We start from the raw sequence: 25,676 nt of genomic DNA, 5'->3' as shown, positions 1-25,676 counted from the left end.
AGGGATGTACAGGGTAACAGCACCCACCATTGTAGCAGCCGAGAGACTGGCGTGGGAAGGGTGCTTGACAATCTGTTACAGTTAGAGAGACAGTGCACAATAAGCAGCTCATAACTTACCCTTTTAAAGCACAGGGATGTGCTGATGTGGGAGCATAGAGCACAGGTATTGTTCAGCTTGGCTAACAGGCTTAATCTTTGGGCTAATATTCAGGTATCCCTGTGACATTGTTACAAAAATGATCTTATCATGTCTTTGAGAAACTCTCTAGTTGCTATTGATTTTTTTCAGCGTACCCTCAAAATTGCATGCTGTTTTGCTGTCTGAAAAGGAATCCTATGACTAATCCTAATTTCACTGTACTTCACTGTCATTTCACTAACTAGTTACTTTGAAAAGATCGTCAGATGTTCATAATGCAAATGATCAAGTAGATTCAAATCCCAATAGAACTTTGAGGCATATTTCCTTTACTAAATTAAAACAAAATCAGCAATCCATGCTGATGGTTCAGTGGGTATGTCTATACAGCAATGAAAAACCTGCAGCGCCGAGTCTCCGAGCTCAGGTCGGCGGACTCGGGCTTGCGGGGCTTAGGCTGCAGGGCTAAAAATTGCAGTGTAGCCACTTGGGCTTGAACTGGAGTTGTGCTCTGAGATCCCTCCTATCCTTGCAGGGTCTCAGAGACAGGGTTCTAGCCCTAGTCTGAATGTCTACACTGCAGTTTTATAGCCACAGTGTCTGAACCCCGCAAGCCTGAGTAAGCTTACTCGGGCCAGCTGTGGCCGTGCCCTGGGTCTTTTGTCACAGTGTGTGCTAGAGAAAAGAGAATTCGCTTGGGGCTGTTCCTGTAAAAACAATAAAAGTGAAGACCTAAATGTTGGTGAGTGGCTGGATCATGGAGGTAATGGGTGCAGAGCCTTTTCCTTCTAGATCACTAGGTCAAATCCAAAAGAAGGCCCTACTCCTGCAGTCTGAACAGCAGAAGCAGACCCAGGCACCTTGTGAAGTCCTGTTGAAGTGTTCAGGTGCAGAGGCCTGACCCTTTAGATCAGATTGCAGGAAAGTGGCCCAGGTCAATAGTGATCAATAGTTGTTACCATTTGAGGCTGCTCAGCGCTGTGTTTTATGGTTTCAATCCATTTTCTTATGTACACTTCAAATAATAGCTTCTCTGATGTGACTGTCAACAAAGAGCTAAGTACTGAATTGAACCACAGAGAATGAATTTCACACTTGCCTCTAGAGATGTCCCACCAGGTTAGGATGGCAGGACATCATCAGAGCAGTGTTCAGAAGCCTGCACTGCCCTTGCTCTGGCTAACAGGACTTCATTCTCCAGGGCTGTTAACCAGCACTACTCATTTTCAGGTTTGGTCTACACTACAGACTTAGGTCGGTATAACTATATCAGTCAGGGATGTGGCAAATCCACACTCCTGAGTAATGCAGTTATACTGACCGAACTCTTGGTGTAGACAACGCTGTGCCGTTGACATAGATACCACTCAGGGATGTGGATTAATTATGCTAATGGGAGAAGCTCTCCCATCCCTGCAGGTAGTGTCTTCATTAAGCACTACTGCAACACTGAATGTGTAGGCAAGCCCCCAGTCTTTAAAAATTTAAATTGGTGCAATCACTTTTGTTACTTAAACACCAATACAGTGAAGCAGTTACAGCTTATGAACTAGCTGCTTCAAAATTACCAGAAATCTTTTCCATAAATTTTCTGGACGGTTAGTACAAACATCAAGTATAGCTCAGTCTCTGGTGTTAATTATGCAATAAACTGCAATGCATTTTTAAATGACTAATTATAAGCTGATTATCTAAAAGATTATGACATGCTCTGTATTTTCTAAGTCCTATCTTTCCAATGAGTAATATGTGATTTTTTAAAAACAGAGGTTTCCATCTTCAGAAATTTCCTTTCTTTTAATCTTGAATGTAAAAGAAGCAACCTCCCATTCCTCCACCTGAAGTTAGAAACAGATTACTACGATTAGGTAACATTAGGCTTGGTCTGGTTCCAGCTAAAGTAAATGGCAAAATCCCATTCAGGATGTCTCCTGTTTACATATTGCCCTAGGTCAGTGCGTATGCAAACTGAATTTTTGTCATAGAGAGTATAAGGATCTACAGGCCCAACCCTGTGACCTTTACTTTCAGGTGAGCAATCATTACTTACCTGAGTAGTCCCATTGACTTCTGTGAGAATACTCACCTGAGTAAAGTTGCAAGTTCAAATGAAGTTAATAAAAATATTCCCCATGACTTTAGTGGGAGTTGGATGGGAGCCCTGATATCGGGATCTACTAGCGCAGACCCTAATGTCTATACAGAGTTGCAGTGAAAGGTTTGGGGTCTAAATCTGAGACAAGTCTCCAAACTCCTAGTAAGTCTGGCATTTGAGTCTTAATTAGTACTTTTGGCTTGCCTTTCTTGTCTTCTCCCACAATACTGAGAGTTAGAGACAATTACCAGCCTTGACTGTTAACTTCCTTACTTCCATCTGTTTGTTACACAACCTTCATAAGATATTAAAGGGACACTCTTAACATGGAATCTAGTAAATTTAAAAAAAAAAGTTAAAAGCAGCTTCAGATACTGCAACTGTGCCTTAGTCATCTGGCAATTTTTGTGGTGTCACAACCACATTTTCCTATTACAAAAAGTTTTCCTCTCTCCAGACACCCCCCAGCTCTCCCTCCTAAAAAAAAAACCAACAACAAAAAACACCCCACCTACAACCAAAGGAGGCTGACTAGGACTCCGATTCTGCGAAATATGTAAGCATCTGCCTAAATGTAAGCACAGAGTAGTTCCATTACAGCTCTGAATATGCCTGTACCCCAATATAACGCTGTCCTCGGGAGCCAAAAAATCTTACTGCATTATAGGTGAAACCACGTTATATCGAACTTGCTTTGATCCGCCGGAGTGCACAGCCCCGCCCCCCCGGAGCACTGCTTTAGCGCATTTATCTGAATTCATGTTATATCGGGGTAGAGATGTACTGCTTAAACTAAGACACGTGAAGTCAATAGGACTACATACGGGCTTAAAGTTAGGCACATGCTCAAGTGCTTTGTTGAAGCAGGGCCGCACTAACTCTACACGGGAAACAACTGAAGTGGTTTTGTGGAAATAGTCTCTGTGACAGGTATTGGATGGCCTTGAGGGACCATGGAGAGGGAATACAGGTGCAGTTGCACTGAACTGTGACAGTCCCGTCAACAAATGCACAAAGTACACTGGAAAAAAGTCTTTTCCCCCCTACTTTAATCTCAGTTATAATGATTTTAGGTGTTACTTGTAACTAGAGTAGATGAAACATTTTAAGACAGATTTGTGATCTTTTTAATATCCCTTAAGACATGAAGTCTCAGGCTACGTCTTCACTACCTGCCTGAATCGGCGGGTAGAAATCGATCTCTCGGGGATCGAATTATCGCGTCTCGTCGGGCCGCGACAATCTATCCCCGAATCGACACTTGTACTCCACCAGTGCAGGTAGGAGTAAGCCCGTCGACAGGGGAGCCGCGGAGGTCGATTTGCCGCTGTCCTCACAGCTGGGTAAGTCGACTCGGATACGTCGAATTCAGCTACGCTACTCGCGTAGCTGAATTTGCGTATCTTAAATCGACCCCGCCCCCCATAGTGAAAACGTAGCCTCAGAGTTGAGTGAGTTTTTGGCCATAAAACTCCCATTGGCTTCAGTGGGAGTCATGCAACCAAAATCTTACAACAAGACTTTGCAAATGTAAAGGCCAGTGTGTCTATTAGAGAAAATGGACCAGATCCTCAATTGAGTATAAATGGATAGCGCTTGACTGACCTAGTATAATATGCACTGACCACAGCGAATAGTCCACCAAAACCTGTATTATTAATTAACCAAGACGAAACATAATTAGTTTTCATTTTGTTGTTCATTCTGAATCCAATTTAATTTGCTAAACTGTTTTCCCATGATTTCCCCAGGAGATTGAAAAGGCCTGGAAAATGGTGGATGCAGCCTATGACAAGGAGCAGAAAGCAAAGGAAACCATTCTCTCACTGAAAGAGGAAATTATGAACCTGACTAAATTAGTGGAGCAAGGATCTGGATTATCACTGGGTCAAGAGCACAAGTAAGTTATCTCCATGAAAGAGAGAGAGCCTGATCCAATGCCCATTGAATAGGGTTACCATATTTCAACAATCAAAAAAGAGGACACGGGGGGAGGAGCCCCACCCTAGCCCCTCCCCCACCCTGCCCCCATCCACTCCCTCCCACTTCCTGCCCCCTGACTGCCCCCCTCAGAATCCTCAACGCCCCCCGCTCCTTGTCCCCTGACTGCCCCCTCATGGGACCCCTGCCCCTAACTGCCCCCCAGGACCCCATCCCCTACCTAAGCCTCCTTGCTCTTGTCCCCTGACTGCCCCCTCCTGAGACCCACCCATCCTAACTGCCCCCCTAGGACCTTACCCCCTACCTGTCCCCTGACTGCCCCGACCCTTATCCACATCTCCGCCCCCAGACAGACCCCCAGGACTCCCACGCCCATCCAACCACTCCCTGTGCCCTGACTGCCCCCCCCAGAACTCCCAACCCATCTACCCCCCCGCTCCCTGTCCCCTGACTGCTCCGACCACTCTCCACACCCCTGCCCCCTGACAACTCCCCCCAGAACCTCCAACCCATCTAACCCCCCCTACTCCCTGTCCCTTGACTGCCCCCTCCAGAACCCCCCGTCCCTTCTCCAACCCCCTGGCTCCCTTACCATGCCGCTCCGCAGCACGCTCCCGGGGGCATCTGGACACAGCCACAACTGGCTCAGAGGGTCTGGGGGTGGGGAGACTTCAGAAGACATTAATGGGCGGGACCCCCCAAGGCCTCTAACCATCATCTGTCTGGGGCTTTGTTTTTTTAAATCTTCCCCAAAATCTATCCCCAAGCGCCCAGCACCAGGCTGGGCACGACTACCACTGCCAGGCGTCCTTTCCATCGGTCAAGTACCCCGCAGTCACCTTCCCCCTGCCCCCGCTCCGTTCCAGCGAGGGCATGACCAGCACCCCACGAGGAAACGGACACCTGGGCTCCAGACAGGAGCTAAACTCTCTGTTTTCCCTGCTGCGGGGTGGTTCTCTCCCTCCTGCAAAAGCAGGTTAGAACAACCGTGCCCCGGCTCTCCCCAGGGAGCGGCACGCTGGGCAGCAGGGGAGGAGGAGGAGGAGAAGGGAGGAGCTCTAGAGCTGCCGGAGGCTGCCGGAGGCCGCCTGGCCAGTGATTTGAAGCTGCCAGGGAGAGGAGCGGGGAAGGGGAGGAGAGGCTCTGGCTGCTAGAGCCCCACGCTAGTGGCTCAATCCAGCTGGCCGCCCTATCACCTGCCCCGTGCTCTGCGGGGGAGGGAGGGGGGAAGAATGCTGGACATTTTAAGATACTTACAAATTCCCCCTCCCGGACGCTATTTTTAACCTAAAAAGCCGGACATGTCCGGGAGAATCCGGACAAATGGTAACCCTACCATTGAACTCAGTGGGGCTGGTTGTCCATTGCCCTGCACTTTGTGTAGTCACTTACACCAATGCAAAGTGAGTGTAAATCAAAATAGTAGTGTTTTACTTCCACTTTGCACTCACTTTTCACTGGTTCAAATGACGATGCAAAGTGCAGGACAACAGAAAATCAGGTCCATTGAGTTTAATGGGTGTTGGATCAGGCCCAGAGAGGCCAGATGAAAATGTAAGTTATCAGTTTTCCTAGGATCGGCCAGCCTGGCTTGTCTGATCTGTGTCTGATTTTGAGAGCCTGATCCTGCAAACGTTTGCACTCGTGATGGCAGCGTGGTACAGTGGGGTGGCCAAACTTACTCACCTCTGACTATCTTTAGAAATTTGAGAGCCGGGGCGCATTTACCGGAGCTTGGGGCTTCAGCACTGCAGGGTGAGCCTGCTAGGGCTTGGGGCTTCAGCCCTGAGCTCCCACTCCCTGCTAGGCAGAAGCCCCTAGCCCTACCACGCTGCCACAGGACAGAAGTTCCGAGCTCCCCCCACAGTCTGGTAGGTGGAGAATGGGGGCCGGTGGGGGCTCCATGGGCCGCACTTCAACTGTAAAAGAGCCGCATGTGGCTCGCGAGCTGTGGTTTGGCGACTCCTGGACTAGAGACTGGAAGTTGGGAGACCTGGATTCTCTTTCCAGTTCTGCCACAGGCCCGCTGGATGATCTTGGGCCAGTTGCTTTTGTCGCTCTCTGTGTTCTCCCATCCATTACCTGTCTTGTATATTTATGCAGTAAACTTTTCAAGACAGGGATTGTCTCTTACTTTGCATTTATGCAGTGCCTAGCACCGCGAGGCTCTGATTTCAGTTGGGGCCTGTAGGTGCTGCTATAATACGAAGAGAGTTTGACTGCTAGCTCCTCAGATCAGGAAGTGTCATTTATTTATGACTTGTGCAGCAGCAAGACCTCATCAGTACAGCCACCCCAGCCAGATGGGTGGCAAAGAGAGTGGATGCAGCAGTGCGAGGAACCTGGAAAGTAGTGCAAAAATGAGGTGGCTGAAAGACTTTCCAAGGGGCACAGGGTGGAGAAGCTGGAATTTTTGTCTGTTACAACACTTGTTTGGGGGAATTGGTGGGATTTTTAGACCCAAGAGGGCAGTGAAAATAAAGACAGTATTATTTATGGAGTGGTAGGTTAAATTTTGGGTCTATCTGCCTTGATCATGACTCTTTAATGAAAATAGTAGGTAGCCCATGTATTTGATTGGCAGCTGCAGTGGACTAATTCAAAATCTGTTCAAAATGAAATAAGTGACTTTTAAACTCCCAACCATCACAAAACAGCTTGTTCTGGTATCAGAGAGAGCCCAAAGGAGACAGCGACATTGCTTGACTATTATTTCCTTTCTTCCAGTATCCGGGATTTGCTGAGGTTTAAGGAAGAAGTAACAAAGGAGCGAGACCAGCTCTTGTCAGAGGTTGTGAAGTTACGTGAAAATCTAATCCAAGCTACAGAGCAACAGCAAGAAACAGAGAGGGCAAAAAATGAGGCGGAACAAAGCATTGCTCAGGTCAGTGCAGCTCACCAGGTTGCAGTAGTCGTCTTTGTCCTGAACCATTACCCACCTTTGTAATTGATCGCCATTAACTACTGTGCTGCTACCGGTCATTTCACATCCCAGACCTTTTCAGGAGGCTCAGTGAGGAGTTCATCATCAGTGCTTTATATCTTTTGCCTTATTTCGCTGCTATTTTCTTTGCAAAGCAGTTTGTCAACTATTGACTCCTTCCAGAGTTGCCAAATCTCCTGCATTTGAAGGCGATATCTAAATCATAGTTTCCTCTCGCTTTGAGGCTGTCCCCTCCTCCATTTGAAGCTTCCGTGTCTGCAGGAGGTTTCCTATCCTTGAGGGTTATCATACTGTGAATATGTTTCTCTTACTACAGAAGCCTGCTGGAGGTGTAGAAGGCTGAGAATATGTAAGGGGACATGTAAAGGGGGAGAGAGCAAGAGGCCAGGGGATAATGGGAGGCTCCCATGCGCAGAAAGGAGAAATTCAATGGGGGAAGGAGAGGTGAAAGAAAATAATATGAGTGTGATTTGGAGGGGAGAAAGAGACAGCAGAAGGAAGAGGAGGCAAGAAGGAGAGACCTGAAATCAAGAGTGGAAAAACAAAGAGAGGTGGATATATCCTTCTAGCTAGCACCAGGGCTTCTTGTCAGGCACAAACAGTAAAGCAGGCCTGGGGTCATGCTCTGCACTGCCATGTGGGACACCTGGGTTCCATAGCAAGTCCTGGTTTCTCACTTCCTGAGCAGAGAGTAGATGATATCAAGCAGGGGAAAACATTTTCAGACATTTACTGGGGAAGACCTTCCCCAGCCCTTAGACTTACAGGTATGTTTTACTCTTCATGGAATCAGATCACATTGTTTCTCTGCTCTCACCATAGTCACAGTCCACTCTCTGCAACCTGCCCTGGGACCCTTCAGTGGGATCATCCAAAGGAAGTGGGTCCCGGAAGCCCATCACTTCTGGCAACCTTTTATCTAGACTCTAGCAAGTCCAAATCATGTGTTCCTGGGCCACGCATTACCTCTGAGGCACAGAGCCATGAAATCTGAAATTAGAGTAGCCCTGCCTCAACAAGTAGACCATCGGATCTGCTAGGTCGCATGATGAGATCTTCATGGGATGGCAGTGGTCATTGGGAAGAGGAGCTGTCGTCTACTGTTGTCTACCTTAAGCAGGGAGAGAACCCAGGTCTGTTGAAGGCTATTAGGAGGGTGTGGTCTGTGAGCTTATCGAAGGGAGGGAAACATTGGAGGACTAGGGATGGGCCACAGAGAGGGAGGGGAGAATCACTGGAAGGAGCCTTAAAAAGCTGGGATGCTTAACAGAACCAGAGAGCCAAACTTTTTGCTCATTGGTCGTCATCACTGATAGCTTGTGTGCCGTGGAGCGTGCTTTGGCCCTTCCAGAAACTGAGCTACAGCCCTGAGACAGAGGGCTCCATCCTTAGCTCGTGGTTGGCGCAGCTGAAGGGGCAGGCAGTGGTGGCCTTGGCTTAGGTGGAGCTGCACAGGACTGTTCTATTCTGTGCTGGTCAGAATGGTCCATGGTGGACCAGCCCTCCTGACTCTTCCCTGTCCCCTGCTGGCTCTGAGGGGTGCTGGGCCAGGGAGGCGGAAGATAGTTGACACCATTATAGTCTGTTAAGTGAGGGGCTTTTCCTTTTAAAAGATTCTATAGAGAGGCAGGGAGTAAGCGCAGATGTTGCAACGAATGTTGCCTTGGTGATCTGGCTTCCCCCTCCGTCTTTACTGTTTACTTGTGTGTAATAAATGTTGATAAAAATGGCTTGTTTGGTGAGGTACAATAAGTAAAACCATTGCCCTGGCAACATAGCTTGGAGCCCAAGTTAGTGTTGTGACTGTAAACCAAGGATCAGATGGGGTAACTTACAAATGAAAACATCCGAAGAGCCCCATTGGATCCCTACTGGAATGTTCTTGCTGTTAGTCCTCAGGGTCAAAACCATGGCGTTTGGGTGGCAGGTACTCTCAGCTGCGGTGGGTATCCTCTGCTCTGTTGAATCCATCAGAGCCTTCTGGCTGGATTCTTTTAGGGTATGGTGATTGATGACTAAGAAATCCTTGTAATTAATAATATGAGCCCATCATCTGGGGTTCCAAAAACATAGCTCTCCTAAGAGGGGAGCCTGTTTACCTCTGAGCAGTTCTTCCATATTCCATCCAGTGGAAGGCAGTATTAAACAAAAGCCACTGGGTCTCAAAGGTAAGCACAATAAGAATAAAGGGAAACTGTACTTGATTTGTTTGAATAAAAGACAGGCAAGGCCCTAACTTCTTTCTTTCCTCTGTCACTGTGTGACGGCAGTTCCAGCAGGAAATCCAGATGCGTCAGAATGAGGCATCCCGGGAGTCTCGAAAGAAGGACAAACTGGAGAAGGAGCTTAAACACATTCAAGTGGAAATGGACAACAAGCAGAGTGAAATAAAGGGACTGCAGCAGCATGTGCTGAAGAACAAAGAGGAGCTCCTAAAACTGGAACAGCAGCTCAAGGAACAGAAGGTACAGTAGGTGATTCTGTTTTCTCCAACACAAACTGGTAATAGTATCAGGGTCAGATGTCAGACACACAGGAAATTAGATTGCTCTTTTAGCATTTTCATAAGAGAAGGAGGGATGGAGAAGACCCATTAGATCATCAAGATGATCTCTCTGTCACTGGAGGGGCTATATCATACTAAACAGAAGCCCCCATTGAAATCAACAAGGAGTAGTACCTAAAGATTTGTGGCAAGAAATGGCCTCAGGATCATTATGTATGGTAAAAGGAGACTTTCTATACTCTGGCCAGAATGCAGATATGTTCTGCTTCAATCATGTTAGTATGTTAGGCTGGTATTTACATTGGAACCGAAAAGATTTAGGTGCCCAAATGCAAATGAAATTCATTGGAATGAGAGTGCCTAAATCCCTTAGGCTGTGTTGAAAATATCAGTCTTGATGTTTAAATCCTAATTAAAATAGTAATGCATGACAGTCCAGTATTATCCTTTTCTTATAGACAAATTATTTTTTTCACTCTTAAAGGCGTTTGGTTTTCCACCTGGTTGATGACGATTTTTAGGACTCTTCTTGCAAAGACCACAGTGACTGGGACCAAATATCCCAAAGCTGGTGTGGTTTAGTGGTCAGAGCAGCAGACTGGCAGTCTGGACTCAGATTATATTCCCAGTTCTGCAAAAGACTTGCTGTGTTGTGTTGGGAAACCTCTGTGCTTTGGTTTCCCCATCGGAAAACTGGGAAAAATTACACTTACCTACGGCTCAAATTTACTGTGAAGTTTAGCTAATGAATGTTTGTATAAACATTATAAAAGTCTCTAGAGAAGTGTGAAGTATTGTCTTTTTATTTTTTTAACCAAGTACTGTTTTCAAACCGGTTTTCTGGCAAAGTCCTAAAGCAGTGTTTTGCTACTAGTTTGTATCGTTCATCTATTTCCCATGACTCTGAGAAGCGCCCACAGAAGCAATTTCAGTAAATAGCATAAGAGATCTAATAATTATAAAGCAATGTTTCCTCAAGGGAAAGTTTTGGAGGAGTTGTGTGTGTCTTATAAATTTATGGTTCTATCGTCCCCTCAGGTCTAAGAGTCAGTGTGGGTAGAAGCCTTTGTCAATGTTTTTGTTAATTCAGTATAAAGTCTAAATAAAACACAATTCACATGAATAGTTGAAGGGAAAACTCGATTATTTCTCAGAACAGGATAGGGTCTGGCGCAGCCCTGGAGAACAGTTCCAGGATCAACCAAACCCAGTCCAAGGTTTATTAGCTCAGATATCCCCAAGAGGCCCTTATTACACACTGCAACATGCTCTGTCATACTCTTCTCTAATGCTTTCTCATCACTTCCGTACTCTGTCCATGGTTTCTTAGCCCAGGATTTAGGGAGAGCAGGGGGTTGGACTAGATGACCTCCTGAGGTCTCTTCCAACCCTAATCTTCTGTGATTCTATGACCCTATGTCAGAGAACCACAGCAGCTCCAATAAAGAATCCCTTTCATAGTCATTACAACTGAGTTCTGGCTCTTCTATGCTGCAGAAGCCACTATGCTCACCTCCCATATCTCTCTGTGCTCCCAGCACGCAATGGGGGTGGGAAATTCTCCACACACCCTTTTTTTTAAGCAGCACGGTACATATTGATCTGCCACACATAGATGCTTGAACCGAAAAATATGATGATAGTTCTTTCCTCACTTATAAAGTAATGTCTGCCAGGGGAAGTCCCATCAAGCAGAAGAAAAGTCTGGCAGCTCCAATATCGAAATATATATTCTCCGTATAAACCATGAAACTGCTGTTCTGGGCTTTTGATTGAAGACAGATTAAAGGGGAAAAATAGCTGTGCCCTGATGTCAGCAAACTGCGCACTCCAGGAAGTGTTATAGGCATATTAATGTAGGATTTGCTTGCTAAAATAGAGCTCCCCTGCCCCTCAGATGATTAAAATTATTTGAATCTCATACTCATTTGCAATGATTGTAGCGAGTTGCTGGGTATGTGATGCCTGCCAAATGGCAAAGAGGCATTAAAATATTTATCCACCACCTGTGAGGGAGACTTGCAAAGCTCCCAGAGAAAATGATGCTGGCTACGTTGTCATTTTTCCCAGCCGTTGAACATTTATCATATTTCTGGGCACATTAATAATTTCATCAGGGATAAAGAACAATTTCTATCAAGAGAAAAATCTTCAGTAGCTCTGATCCCCCAGGGCGATTCAAGGTGCTGCCAGTCTGTCTATGTAGATACATTAGAATTAGATTGAAAAGAATTATCTGGATTGTTTCATAATCTAACAGATCCTGAATGAAAGAGCTGCCAAAGAACTTGAGCAATTTCAGACAAGAAACTCTAAACTCCAGCAAGAGAACGAGCAGCACAGCATGGCCTTTGAACAAATAACACAGGAGAACCAGCAGAAAACAGTGGAGCTGAAAGTAAGTACCAGCTCATATTTGCATGGCATCAGACATATCCCTCTGCTGTCGGGAATTTGATGCAGGTGATTCAGTAGATGACATTCTTCCCTCTGAGTCAGGTACTATACCAGAATCCCAGTCTAGTACCAGATCATACTGTGCTGTTTCAGATGAGACATAAAACTGAGGTCCTGATTACTTGTGATCATTAAAGACCTCATGATATTTTTCACAAAGGCAATGGCTTTTTTTAGATTGTAAGCCCTTTGGGGGAGAGGCTGTGCCTGCCTTTATGTTCGTATAGTGATTAGCATATTGTGAGTGCTGCTGGAAGCCAATAATATATAGGAATAATAACTGTCCCAGCCAACTTCCAGTGTACGTAACTACATCCTGCCTTCTTAAATTTCCTCTTTGGCATCAATTGGGGAAGTTAAATACAAATCAGTATGGTGTTGTTTGCTTGCTGACCTAAACCGTTATCTTGTGTTGCTGTGCACTGTTAAAAAGCTGTTTTGCACCACTCCAGAGGTAGCTGCATTTCATCAGTGGGTAAAGTGACTGCTACATACGGTTTTTAAAGCATTTCAAGAGCTTTTGGGAATGAAAGGCACTGTAGATATTATTACTATATGTCTGCTGAATCTGACCTCCCCCAGCCAAGAGCATGGCTGCAGTTACAACACTGGCTATATTAGAAAACAGGACAGAAAAGGAATAGGTGATCAAACTTTAGTAAAGTACAACTGATTCAGCTAATTAAAAGAGGTCAGTTGCTGATAAGAAGCTTTCTTGCAGTGGGCACTATTGGTTAAAACAATGAAAACAAACGACAACAGGCATGTTAGAAGATCTGTCCAGAGCTACTGTAACATAAAGATCCTGTTCTGGAACCCCGGTGAGATTTCACGGTAGGAGTTTGTTTTTCTGTTGTATTGCTGTGCACACTGGAAGGGCACTTTTATTACCTATTGAAAAAACAGATTACTCTGCCCGGTTAGCTAGCATAATTGTTATTCCCAGCAGTATCATCTTTGCATAAAATTTAACAAACAATGTGTTCAAATGGGAACTGAGTACAAGGTTCAAGGTGGGTGCAAAGGCAGATAGTAGCCGTGTTAGGGCCTGATCCTCACTTCAGTGGAAGTTGGAGCTCAACACTTCATCGGATTATGAGCACAGATTTCTGAAAATTCATTGTTAAGGTGCTGTCCAGTTATTATTTATTTGTATTGCGGTAGCTTGTGGGTGCCCTAGTCATGGGCCATGACCCCATTATGGTAGGTGCTGTAGGTGGGGCCTGATCCTGCAGTGTGTAGACACCTCTGGCATTGTACTAAGCACCTCTAGCACCGAGTGATGGAAATGTTTGCAAATTTCTTGAAGTCCAGTGTTTGAATGTGTCCAAGTCCTGCTGACAGTTCCTCACAGGAGGTATTTGCATCTCACAGGATTAGGTCCCTAGCAGTGACTGATTCTATGAATGGGGCAGTGCACACTGTGATGTGGAAGGCTTAAAATGTGATGGCGTTGCTGCAACTGCAGGGCAATTGTATATTTGTTTCTTAGTAGATGTGGGGATTATTTCTGATGTATTGATTGGCTGCAGTCACTAGTGCAGTGATCACTACTGGCAACATTTTAGTGCAGTGTCTTGGATCAATAGTTTCATGTCCTGATTCCATAACGTGATGTGGACTCAAAGATTTGGTTTTTAAAGCTGTAGATTAACAGTTTCCTGCTTTTAGGGATGTAGAATCAGATCAGACCATCAGTCACCAGTAGCTGATGTTTCACTGAAAGGCAAGGCTACTCAGACCTAATCCATTGAACCAGTTGTGCAGTGCTGTGCATGGACTGCAGCTGGGAATTCTTTATTGATCTCTCTTATGCCCTGAAGCATGAGATTTGATTACCTTTCTCCTTGCCTCAGCTGGCTTTGTTTAAATTATTTTAATAGTGGTGCCATTCTCCAGTCTTTTTCTAAATCCAGCCACAGCATTTATCTTAGTGGCCTCCTGTGCCACGGAGTCCTGTAAAGAAACTATATGCTAAGCAAAGAAGCATTTCCTTTTGCTGATTCTAAATGGATTGTCCTTCTCACCCGCTCTCCCTTCTGTTTCTACACAGATGAGGGAGGATGAGGTGACTCAGATGCGTCATGAAATTTCAAAACTCTCCAAGGTAAGAGAAGTTATCCAGAGAAAACTGCGTGTTGCAGAGGAACAAAAAGTTGAAGCAGAATACCAGAGGGATACCCTAAAAAACCAAATCTCTGGACTAGAGAGAGGTAGGAATCAAAGCACTGTTGTGTTGGCACTGTTGTGTTGTTTGTTATAATGTTCATTTGGTGTATGCTCCAAGTCAAGCTCATGCCTCTTCGGTGCCCCGTATGGGACCATATGAAAGGGACCTGCATAGCACTATGGCTGTAATGCCTCTCCTAGGTCTTTGGAATTTTCACACAGTGCAGCATGTGCTGGGTGAAAATATAAAGGGCCTGATCTGCAGCCCCTTTGTGAGGCAGGTGTAACCCTTCCCACCCCAGGAAATACCCTCACGGTGTGTGTCTCTGTGCCAGTCTGTATTGCTGGTGCACCAGCCCCTGATGCAGAGGGATGATTGGAAGAAGGCACAAGCAGGGCATTCTTTTGCCCCAGCAGTTTTGTGCCCCTACAATGATACCAGTACAGAGATGACTCTAGCACAATGTATTAATAGATTGAATTATAGCGAAGTGCTGAAATATAAAGCCCCATTCTGCTATATACCTAGTGTGGACATGTTGCCTCAGTAAAAGCTTCCCTGTGCGCTGCCTAGTCTGTAGGTTGTATACTGAACTGACCGGCACATATGGGACATGAAGTATTTTATATGACTTTATGTATGGGACGTGCTGTCTTTCATATTCATATCTCCATAACTGGAAAAGATAAGGGTCTCTCTCAAAGAGAACAGCCATTCTGCTGTTGCTTCATCAGATCTGGCCTCATGCTGGGGTGAAAGGGAAGACACAGGACATGCAGCTCTGTCTTTGAATGGGTGAGAAAGGCAACAGATAACGCACCTCCTGGCAACTTTGATTGTTCTCATGCATTCCAGTGCATTGTGTTGCCTGCAGCTCAGCCTTCCCGATAGCAGCATGTCCGTTTCTCCTTCAGACGCATATTTCCTCTTACTTATTTTGTTAGTGATTTATTCTTCTGTGTATTTGGATGAAGGGCCAAATCTAGATTGCCTTCAGTGGGAGCAGCTCCAGTGAAGCCAATGGAGTTATGCCCTTTTATGCCAGGCCTGGATTTGACCAAAAGGGATTAAAACAACTCTATAAATCTAAATCCAATATGTTCAAAAGGAACTAGTGATTTCAAGAGACTCACCATTTGGATGCTAAGCTTGAGATGTCTTTAAAGGACCTGATTTTCAGAGTGCACAGCATTTTCTGAAAATCCAGCTCCTTCACGGTGTCACAAGTTAAAATCAGAGGCATCCAAAATCACTCGTCCCTTTTGAAAATCTTGGCCTAATGCTCCGCTAGTGCCTAAATATGGATTAAGAAGAACAGGAGTACTTGTGGCACCTTAGAGACTAACAAATTTATTAGAGCATAAGCTTTCGTGGACTACAGCCCACTTCTTCGGATGATGTAGTCCACGAAAGCTTATGCTCTAATAAATTTGTTAGTCTCTAAGGTGCCACAAGTACTCCTGTTCTTCTTTTTGCGGATACAGACTAACACGGCTGCTACTCTGAAACCTGTAAATATGGATTAATTTCCCTAAATTTAGGCACCTGAATTTGCAAATCGAGGTCATAAATTATATCTCCATTTATATAATATTAATAAAGCTTTTTGAAAAGTTCACAGACCTTTGTTTTTTTCCAGCTACGCAATTTGAACCCAGAGTTTAATAATCTTTTTCTTGCTTTTAGAGTTGGAGATTGCTAAAAGACAGGTAGAAATTGATAAGAAAGCCATAGATGAGCTGGTGAGAGAAAGGGACATATTAAACAAGGTGAGCTTGCTTTGCTAACACTGGTAAACAAATATCTTGCCTTGAATATGAGATGTCTGTAGCTTAAACCATGCTCTCCCACTTTCTATGAATTGAAACAACATTATACCTGTGAACACAAAAGGGACTTCTTAGTATTAGCATATAAAACAGCAGGGGGCTGTAAGTGTTATGTGCATTTGCCTTTATTGCAAACGTGTTATTTGATATTCTAAGCAGTTGATTACTCCTCTGCTTGTAGTATCTACAACATATTGAGTTTAATGTTAATCTAGTCAAATTAGGGCTGTGCTAATAAAAAACACACCATCTGTCTGCATCACAGCCTTGTCTGTTTTTAACCCTGATCTCTCCTGCCACCATTTAGATTCATTTCTCATGCTGACCATTTTTCATGTGTCCAGGGTTCTTATACCAGGCACTAATATCTTGTGCTTATTGGTATTTCCGAAACTGAGTTTGGTAGATTTGACTCTATAATGTGATTCTTTAGGTTCCTCACTTGGTTGAGAATCAAACATTGTTCTGCATCCTGAATGAGTCTATTACGGGGTCACCTTTTGAAGAAGGTGAAAAACTGATTCTTTAGTTTTGAAGGATCTTTTAAAGTGAGGTTAGAAAAGTAACTTGATTAAACTGAGATATTGGTGTCCTGTTTATTCTCCTTCTGTGACTTGTAGGCCAACCTTGCTCAGTTTACAAGTTCAACCTGGTTACTAGAAAATGAGACTGGAAGGTGTTCCTCACTGCCTTCATTATCCCCCCTCCTGAACAACCCTCTCCATTCCTTCTGTAATGCAAACATCAGTATCCCAACTTCCAATTCAAAAATACGGCCTCATTCTAGGGCTCTCTAGCAGGACTGGGAGCTCACGGGTCCTGCAGGACCTGCTGCTATAATAGTGGGAGCGGGTAAAATGTACTTTGTTGAGGTCAATACTGTGTGGGCAAAAAACCCCAAACTGCAGTAATTTGTGGGAAAAAACTAAATCTCTGGTCAGTTTATCATAAATAGAATTTCCGCAATGTAAAGCAAGTTTTTCTCTTTTTTTAAAAAATAAAGGTTTTAATACTTAAATTTAAGTGAGGAATAGAAAGAAATTTAGTGTCTATTATAACAGGAGTTAAAGTATTTTTTACATGGTTTAAGCGAGATTTGTTTTATTCTTTGAGTGGTAAAAATTGTGTCCGAATTCCCTTTATGTATATTATATATTAACTGAGGGTTGTTTTTTTTGCTTTTTGTTTTGTTGTTTTTTAAGTAGCATGGGGAATCTGTCTCTTGCGGCATTTGTGGGACCTAAGTTTTGGGTGGGAGCGGGATAAAGATGCAAGAAACAACGCGGGAGTGGGTGGGAGTGGGTATTGCAGGGTGGGATGGGAGCAGGATTAAAAAAATAGTCCAATACAGGGCTCTGCCTCATTCTTTAGTGCAGTGGTCTCCAAACTGTGGGGTGTGCCCCCCCTAGGGGCATGCAGAGGAGCTTTCGGGGCAGGGTGCAGCGGAGCCTGGGCCAACCCCCATTGGGGGTGGGGAGGGAGTGCTAAGCAGCCCCGCTTTGCCCCCAGCTTCAATCTGGCCTTGCCCCCAGACACGGCTCTGGCTCCCAGCTCCAGCTCCGGCTCTGCTCCTGGCCCTGGCCTCAGCCCCCAGCTCCACTTCTGACCCCAGCCCCAGCCCTGGCCCCTGCCCTGACCCTGACCTGAGCCCATGGCTCCCGGCCACGCCTCCGCTACTGACCACGGCCCCAGCTGTCAGCACCGACTGCATCCTAGCCGTGGCTCTGCTCCAGCTCCTGGCTGTGGCCCAGCCCCACCCCAAGCCTCAACCCGCGCCTCCCGCTCCCGGCCTTGGCCTTCAGCCTTATCCCAGCTTCTGGCTTCGGCCCCACTCCTGGCCTCAACAGTGGCTCCATTCCCAGCCGTGGCCCCAACCACAGCCCCTGCTCCGGCCTTGGTCCCTGGCCCCGACCATGGTCCTGTTCCTGGCCCTGGCTTCCGGGGGGGGGGGGGGGGGCACGGAGAGATTATATTATGGGTAAGGGTGGGCATGCCATAAAAAGTTGGGGGACCACTGCTTTAGACTCATGGAGACATTCTCATGGTCATATTTGGAGACTGAGTGTCTTTAATTTAGCGAATCTGATAAGGTGTAACGACTCTAGGGCATCCCTAACCCACTCAGACAGAAGCTAGTGTTTAACATAGCATGTACAGTGCAGCATTCTGAGTGACAGACATGGATGGTAATTGTTTCGGGATTCTTTTTGCAGAACTTGCTTAAGGCTGCCAGTGTCACTCAAAAGCAGCTGAACCTGGTGAAGCTCCATGAACAGTCCAAGAGGAACTTGGAAGAAGAAATTCAGAACTATAAGGATGAGGCTCAGAAGCAGAGGAAGATCATCTACCAGCTGGAAAAAGAGAGAGACCGTTATATCAATGAAGCTAGTGAACTCACCCAGAAGGTATGAGATGATTTGTGTACACACAAGATTCATCCATCTCTCTCTCTCTCCCTCTCAAAATTGGAGGGAGAGCAGATTCCGTTCCTGACATTTTAGATTTAGCTGATAGGTAGGATTGATCAATGGTCTGCAGAGAGTTTACAAAGGTTTTAATAAAGCTGGTGGGTTTTAGGCAGATCATTACACACAGGACTGTCTTGTACATTTGTACACCGTTCTAGGCTAGCATATATTTTTTTCTCCCCTATCGTCCATGTGTTTAAAAATAATTTGGGCCATGTCCATCCTCTGCCACATTTTCCTGACATTTTAACCAACTTCTCTTTGGCTCTGCTGCCTTGGTATTGCCCCAGATGGTGATCTTTACAAACTGATCATAGAGTTATAGATTCCAAGGCGAGAAGGGACCACTGTGATCATTTAGTCCAATCTCCTATATAACAACAGACCAGAGAACTTCTCCAAAATAATTCCTAGAGCAGATATTTAGAAAAACATCCAATCTAATTTAAAACTTGTCAGTGATGGAGAATCCACCTTGACCCTTGGTAAATTGTTTCAGTGATTAATTACTTCCAGGTTACTATCTTCAGGGGCCTAGGTTCAAATCAAAGTTGCTCCTTCATCAAGACCTTCCTTTTTCCTGCTTAAGTCACTTCTCTTTCTCAGTGTATGAAGACACATTACTGTGTTTCTGCTCTGTCTGGGAGGTCCAGTGAATGTGTCCATAGTGATTCTCAAGGCCAGGTATGCAAGGTTGCAGTGATATGCCAGGCAAGGCCACTGGGATCTGTGGGTATGTCTACCAGGGCCGGCTCCAGGCACCAGCCTACCAAGCATATGCTTGGGTGGCACCTGGAGGGGGGCGGCACTCAGGGTTGGGTTTTTTTTGTTTTTTTTTTAAACATACTGGGGCTGTTGGGGACCCGCAGGGATCAGTTCTGGGTTGCAACCCACTTTGGGGTCCCGACCCACAGTTTTAGAACTGCTGTTTCACAGTTTGAGAACTGCTGTTTTAGATCATTGAAGATTTCCTGGTTAAGCCAGGATGTTCTCTTGCCATACTTCCTATCTTTCCTATGCAGTCGGATAGTTTGATTTTGTGTCCTTAATAATGTCTCTCTGAAAAACTGCCAACTGTCTTCAATTGTTTTTCTCCTTAGACTTGCTTCCCATGGGATCTTACCTATCAACTCCCTGAGTTTGTTAGGTAAGATTCCTACCATTCCTTAGAATCATGAACTCTCTCATTCCCCTCTTTCAAATTCTCAACCAGTTCCTCCAAAGTCAAAATCAAATCTAGAACAGCCTCTCCCCTGGTAACTTTCTCTACCTTCTGAAATAAAAAATTGTCTCCAATACATTCCAAAAACTTGTTGGATAATCTGTGCCCTGCTGTGTTATTTTCCCAACAGATGTCGGGGTAATTGAAGTCCCCCATCACTACCAAGTCCTGTGCTTTGGATGATTTTGTTAGTTGTTTAAAAAAAGCCTCATCCACCTCTTCTTCCTGGTTAGGTGGTCTGTAGTAGACCCCCTACCATGACATCACCCTTATTTTTTACCCCTTTTATATTTATCCAGAGACTTTCAACAAGTCTGTCTCCTATGTCCATCTCAACCTCAGTCCAAGTGTGTACATTTTTAATATATAAGGCAACACCTCCTCCCTTTTTTCCCTGCCTGTCCTCCTGAGCAAGCTTTATCCTTCTGTATTGCTTTATTTCATATGGTGTGCTGAGGAACATGATGACATGTTCCATTAATTGCTGAAGATCACATTGGAGAGCTCTCCAAGAAGCTCATTGATTTACTGGGAAGCTAGCCTTCAAGCTGTTTCAACTCACAAGTTATTTGCTACCTTCTTACTTTATAATTACCTCTTACAAATTCATATGATCAGTGGCTTTTAAATCATCTTTGAATGATACATACCCTCTTGTCTGGCTTACTTCATATCATTTCTTTGGAATAATATTCCATTTAAGTGAGATTTCTCTTTATTCCAAAGTCACATTTTACATTCCCCCCCACCCCCCACTGCATCTAATCATGTAGCTATGAGTTAGGATCATTATAAAGTACGGTCAAGCTGTAAATCACAGAAATCAGAACGGCAAGGGTCTTGCTGTAGAACTATGCATTTCTGATTAGGGCTATGCACATTTTTTTGTACCTAAGGTGAAAAGGATGAATGCTTGAGAGTTTTCTGACTTTTCCACTTCGGGTGCAACGTTTTTGGCATTTAATCCGAAAGTTCCATAACCCTTTTACCCTAACACCTGTGCACCTGATGCAATGTGGTGGGAGGTGAAGTCCTTGCAGGTGTAGGCCACTCCTAAAACTCCCATTCAAGTGCTCTCAGAGCCTGTCAGACAACAACCCATGGCAAAGTGTGGCCAATGGAATATTGGCCTCACTGTTGCAGAGCCTCAGGAAATCGGGCGCTAGGGCTGTTTGTGTAATGGTGCCTGTGTTGTGCTTACCCATTTACAGGGGATTTTTATGCTTATTTGATTCACTAAGGGGCAAATCTAGACTCACCTTGCAGCTGCAGAGATCCCTGAGCACATCAGGACTGGCAAGCAGAGCAAGACGCTGGGACCAGCGCAGAGCGTCACACCCTGTGTGTGCTCCTCAGAGGCTCCCTGTGCTCGGCTGCTCTTTCCTTTTTGAGGGCAGGCCTCTGGGCGAGGCTGGTGTATCTGTGATTGTGCAAATCTCTCTGCTAACCATTCCCCTTTGCACAGTAACCTGTGGGGGAGTGGCAGCCTTTATACTGCAATAGAGGAGCCTTATGTCAACTTGGAGGAAGATTCTGTGACAGCCAGGGCTCTGCACCAATCAGTAGAGATAGCCAGACTCCCAGGGGCACATGACTGCTGTGCTCCTGAGGGACTCTAGGAATGCCTGTCTGATGGATGCCCCGCACCTTCCAGAGCTCCTGCTGGGGCCTGCAATGCCACATTTCAGAGTTGCAGCCGTGTTAGTCTGTATCCGCAAAAAGAACAGGAGGACTTGTGGCACCTTAGAGACTAACACATTTATTTGAGCATAAGCTTTCGTGGGCTACAGCCCACTTCTTCATCCGAAGAATGTCATGCCCCACAAAACTGGGTGTGGCACAAGATGCAAAATTGCGTCAGTATAATTGCGCATGTTATGACTTAAAGGCAAATGCCTAACTGTCCTTGTCAACAATTTCCAGCCTGTTCATGCCCCAAACCTGCAGGCCCTAGGGCCAGGGCTTAACACCCTCCCTGGGTTTTGCTCCCCACCCCCCCGTCCTGGGTCCTGCCCCCAGGACGCTCTGTCCCCTAGGAATCCTCCCCTGCTGAGCCACCTCTCTGGCCGGGTTCACTGAGGCCCCTGCAGTCAGCTTCCCTGGGCTAGGGTTACCATATTTTGTGCCTCCAAAAGGAGGACACTCCACGGGGCCCCGCCCCCGCCCCCAGCCCCACCCATGCCCACGCCCAACTCTGCCCCTTCCCCAAAGTCTCCGCCCCCTCCCCTGCTTCCCGCGAACATTTGATTCACGGGAAGCCTGAAGCAGGTAAAGGGGGTGCGGGGGGGGGGGAGGAGGCGCGGCCCAGTCTGCCCCCCCCCCCCCGGCGTCTCCAGCCTGGGTCGGCTCGGGCCCTGGGGTGCCGGCCCCGGGCCCGGCCCCCGGCCGAGCACCCCCGTCCCGCCCAGCACTGCCGGTCCCCGGCCCGGCCGAGCACCCCCGGCCCGCCCAGCACTGCCGGTCCCCGGCCCGGCCCCGCTCCGCCGGCCCGTCCCCCGAGCCCCCGGCCCGTCCCCGCTCTGCCGGCCCGTCCCCCGAGCCCCCGGCCCGTCCCCGCTCCGCCGGCCCGTCCCCCGAGCCCCCGGCCCGGCCCTGCTCCGCCGGCCTGTCCCCCGAGCCCCCGGCCCGGTCCCGCTCTGCCGGCCCCCGAGCCCCCGAGCCTCCGGCACCGCTCTGCCGGCCCGGCCCCCGAGCCCCTGGCCCGGCCCCGCTCTGCCGGCCCCCGAGCCCCCGAGCCCCCGGCCCGGCCTCGCTCTGCCGGCCCCCGAGCCTCCGGCACCGCTCTGCCGGCCCCCGAGCCCCCGAGCCCCCGGCCCAGCCCCCGGCCCGGCCCATCCCCCGAGCCCCCGGCCCGGCACCGCTCCACCGGCCCATCCCCTGAGCCCCCGGCCCCGCACCGCACCACCGTCCCGTCCCGATTTTCCCGGACATGTCTGGCTTTTTGGGATTTCCCCCCGGACGGGGATTTGGAGCCCAAAAAGCCGGACATGTCCGGGAAAATCCGGACGTATGGTAACCCTACCCTGGGCCCTAGTGGGCAATGCGTCCTTAGGGCTTAACCCCTTCCTGCCCGCGCTGTAGCTGGGGGACAGGAGGCAGCTGGGTTATTATGTCAGTGGGCGGCTGGATTATGTCAGTGGCCAGCAGCAGCTGCAAGGTGTTCGCTGCCTTTTGACACTGTGAGGGCAGGAAGGGACAAGCTGCTTCTAGCCTCAGGGAATGGGAGCGGGAGGGGGGAAGGGAAAGAGATGAGATCTGCAAAGACACGGGCCAGGTCATCCCTCCCCCCGTGAAGATGGAAGAGCTCCCTTCCCTTCCCTCCTGCACAGTGCAGAAAGGTGGCTGCTGGCCACATCATGGTGTGAACACTGGCAGAAATCTGGGGGGCGGTGTGTGTGTGAGCCTGCATGTCCCTCATGTGTTGCGTCGGGAAGATGAGGCGCCGGGTACCAGGAGAGGCAGGTCCATCCTGGGGGCCCAGCCAGGCATGGAGGGTAGAGAGCGCTGGGCAGGGAGGGTTGGGTGGGTCAGTCGGTCACCCCCCCCTCTGTGGGAGAGGTGTATGAGAGTGTGTGTGTGTCACCCCTCCCCGTGTGAACCCTAAAGCCTTAAACATAAGAAGGCAAATAAAAAGAATCCAACTATTCAGTATTTCTTTTTAATAGGGGCTCAGTCAACTTGATGTTAATTTGAATGTTTGTACTGCCTAGTTCTGATTGATTGCTGTTGAACTTGCTTGAATACGAGTAATTTTACCAGGTGTCCCCTATTCAGCATAGAGAAATATGGTCACTCTAGCTTCGATGGTATGTAAATGAATAGGATTGTGAACTCCCCCTGAAAGTTGCTGGGTGCCTTCAACCCTATTAGATTTGAGGGCACTCAGCCCCCCACAGGATCAATCCCTGGGTCACATCATACATGCCTTTTTTGTATTTGTAAAGGGGAATTGTTTACGTTTCATCACTTCAGAAAAGGCATAGTCAGCGTAAAAACCACGAGTACCAACTTGGAAAACTTAGTCCAGAAGTTTATTACACTTCTGTTGTATCAAATACAAGTTAAAGAGTTACAAATGCAGTGACCTACTTTCAACTCCTGCTTCAGCTTATATAGTCACTAGGCTACGCTGCAGATTTTAAACACTCTTTATTGATTTTATCTCACTCTTATTACTATTGGCAGATTGTTTTAACACAAAAAGAAAAGGCAGGAGTAGATTATAAACTGGGACTCTGCTTTCATATTGCATTGCAAGCAGTTTCTGGGCTCCTCTGCAGTCAGCTACAAATGTGCTGGAACTCCATCCCCATTGCTGGGATAAAACTTTCTATATTTAGATACTCTCAGGCTCCAGAGTTGGGTGAAATTGTCTAGTAGAGTCATCAATTAATTAAGCTCTTGCCCCATAGCCAGCCCCCTAAAGACCTTACAGTACATCGGCTCTGCTATCACATTCACAGAACGGGACAACTATGCTAACTGCTAACGTTGCTGTTATTGCATGTCTGTTCCAAACATTTTTATATTTCTTCCTGTGAATGTATATGAATATAAATTCTACTGGTACTTGAACCATTACCTTCAAAGAATGGAGATGAGACACTTGGGTATGAATTGCAATTGTAATTCAGAGTTTATTCTTCCTGTGTGTCTATGCATAAAACGGTTTTGCTCATTTGTTTTTATACCTCGTGATATTTCTGCTCATTGTACGGGTGGAATTCTTATCCCCACCTGCACGATGAAACCAAAAACAGATATTCCTCAATTTGTGCCCCTGCCTGTTTTTAATGTTCTTTCTGTGCAATATTTGGTGCATTCTGGTTGAATATCCTTACAATGCTGCTTGTTTATGCTCATCTGTTATGAAGTCTGCGCCAGCAGGTCGAGGGGGCTTATTTTTGATAGAGCATCACTAAAAAGTCCAGCAAAATGAGCAGGCAAACCATTTTTGTTGTTTCTTCTTTAACATGGTACTTGTCATTCCCCTTGAAGTGATATGCCACCAATACTTTAACAAGGATCTCCCTCGCAATTCTCCATCCCCATTGGCAATGAATGTGATCGTCCATGGGCAAAATGTTCCTTATCAAAATCCATCCATTACCATCCGTCTCCATACTTCACCATTCCCAGCCCCTCATGAATGCTACTATGGTGGCTTCTTACCTGGCTGTTTAGTTGTAAATATAGTTGATTAACTCCCTTATTATTGTAATTATCCATCAAACATTTTGGATCAGATATTAGTTCAAACAACATTTAACTGTAAGGAAGGAAGAGAGACTGAAACCTCTTGTCCTTCACAGTGATCTATTTGCAATTGTAACCTGTTGGAATATATTATACATATTCTCTTTCTGTCTCTCTCCCTAATGCGTAGCTAGTAAACATCTGAAATCTGGCCTTGGCTTTCTAAAAAAACGAATGCTTTTCCTATGAATGCTGCTTTGTGTTGATCTGACCTTAAAGTGTGTATGTATTCTGCCTTTGTGTCTGAGCCAAAGCCTAGGCATCAGGTAAAAATAAAATGTTCCCCCAAATCAGCAACTCAGAAAGGTTAAATTTCCCACTTAGACCAAACTAATCGTGGCTGTAGGCATAGATTCTTATTACAGGGATTTGCAGCTGCCACCTTAGATAAAAATCACAAAGTTTTGTCCCATCCTGAGAATCATAGGAAGATGGTTTAATCATGTTCATTTCCTATTTTCCGCTCCAGGTCCTCCAGCACATGGAAGATATCAAAGTGCGGGAAATGCAGATCTTTGACTACAAGAAGAAGATAGCAGAGGCTGAGACTAAATTAAAACAGCAACAGAATCTGTATGAAGCCGTGAGATCAGACAGGAACCTATACAGTAAAAATCTGATTGAAGCTCAGGTACAAGAATACATTT

At 46.4% G+C, this 25,676-nt stretch overlaps 1 protein-coding gene across 1 annotated transcript in view; it reads left to right on the top strand.

The window, feature by feature from the left end:
- Nucleotides 1-25,676, top strand: part of CFAP58 (cilia and flagella associated protein 58) — a 90,465-nt gene that overhangs the window by 5,913 nt on the left and 58,876 nt on the right. The window contains exons 3-10 of the mRNA XM_054035625.1: nucleotides 3,988-4,136; nucleotides 6,905-7,061; nucleotides 9,392-9,586; nucleotides 11,888-12,025; nucleotides 14,138-14,297; nucleotides 15,941-16,023; nucleotides 18,297-18,488; nucleotides 25,499-25,660. Of these exons, the coding sequence (XP_053891600.1) occupies nucleotides 3,988-4,136; nucleotides 6,905-7,061; nucleotides 9,392-9,586; nucleotides 11,888-12,025; nucleotides 14,138-14,297; nucleotides 15,941-16,023; nucleotides 18,297-18,488; nucleotides 25,499-25,660 (1,236 nt within the window). The remainder of the gene's footprint in view (nucleotides 1-3,987; nucleotides 4,137-6,904; nucleotides 7,062-9,391; nucleotides 9,587-11,887; nucleotides 12,026-14,137; nucleotides 14,298-15,940; nucleotides 16,024-18,296; nucleotides 18,489-25,498; nucleotides 25,661-25,676) is intronic.

The sequence above is a fragment of the Malaclemys terrapin genome, chromosome 7 (assembly GCF_027887155.1).
Source record: "Malaclemys terrapin pileata isolate rMalTer1 chromosome 7, rMalTer1.hap1, whole genome shotgun sequence".
NCBI classification, from domain to species: Eukaryota; Metazoa; Chordata; order Testudines; family Emydidae; genus Malaclemys; species Malaclemys terrapin.
This window is presented reverse-complemented; position numbering and strand designations above follow the sequence as displayed.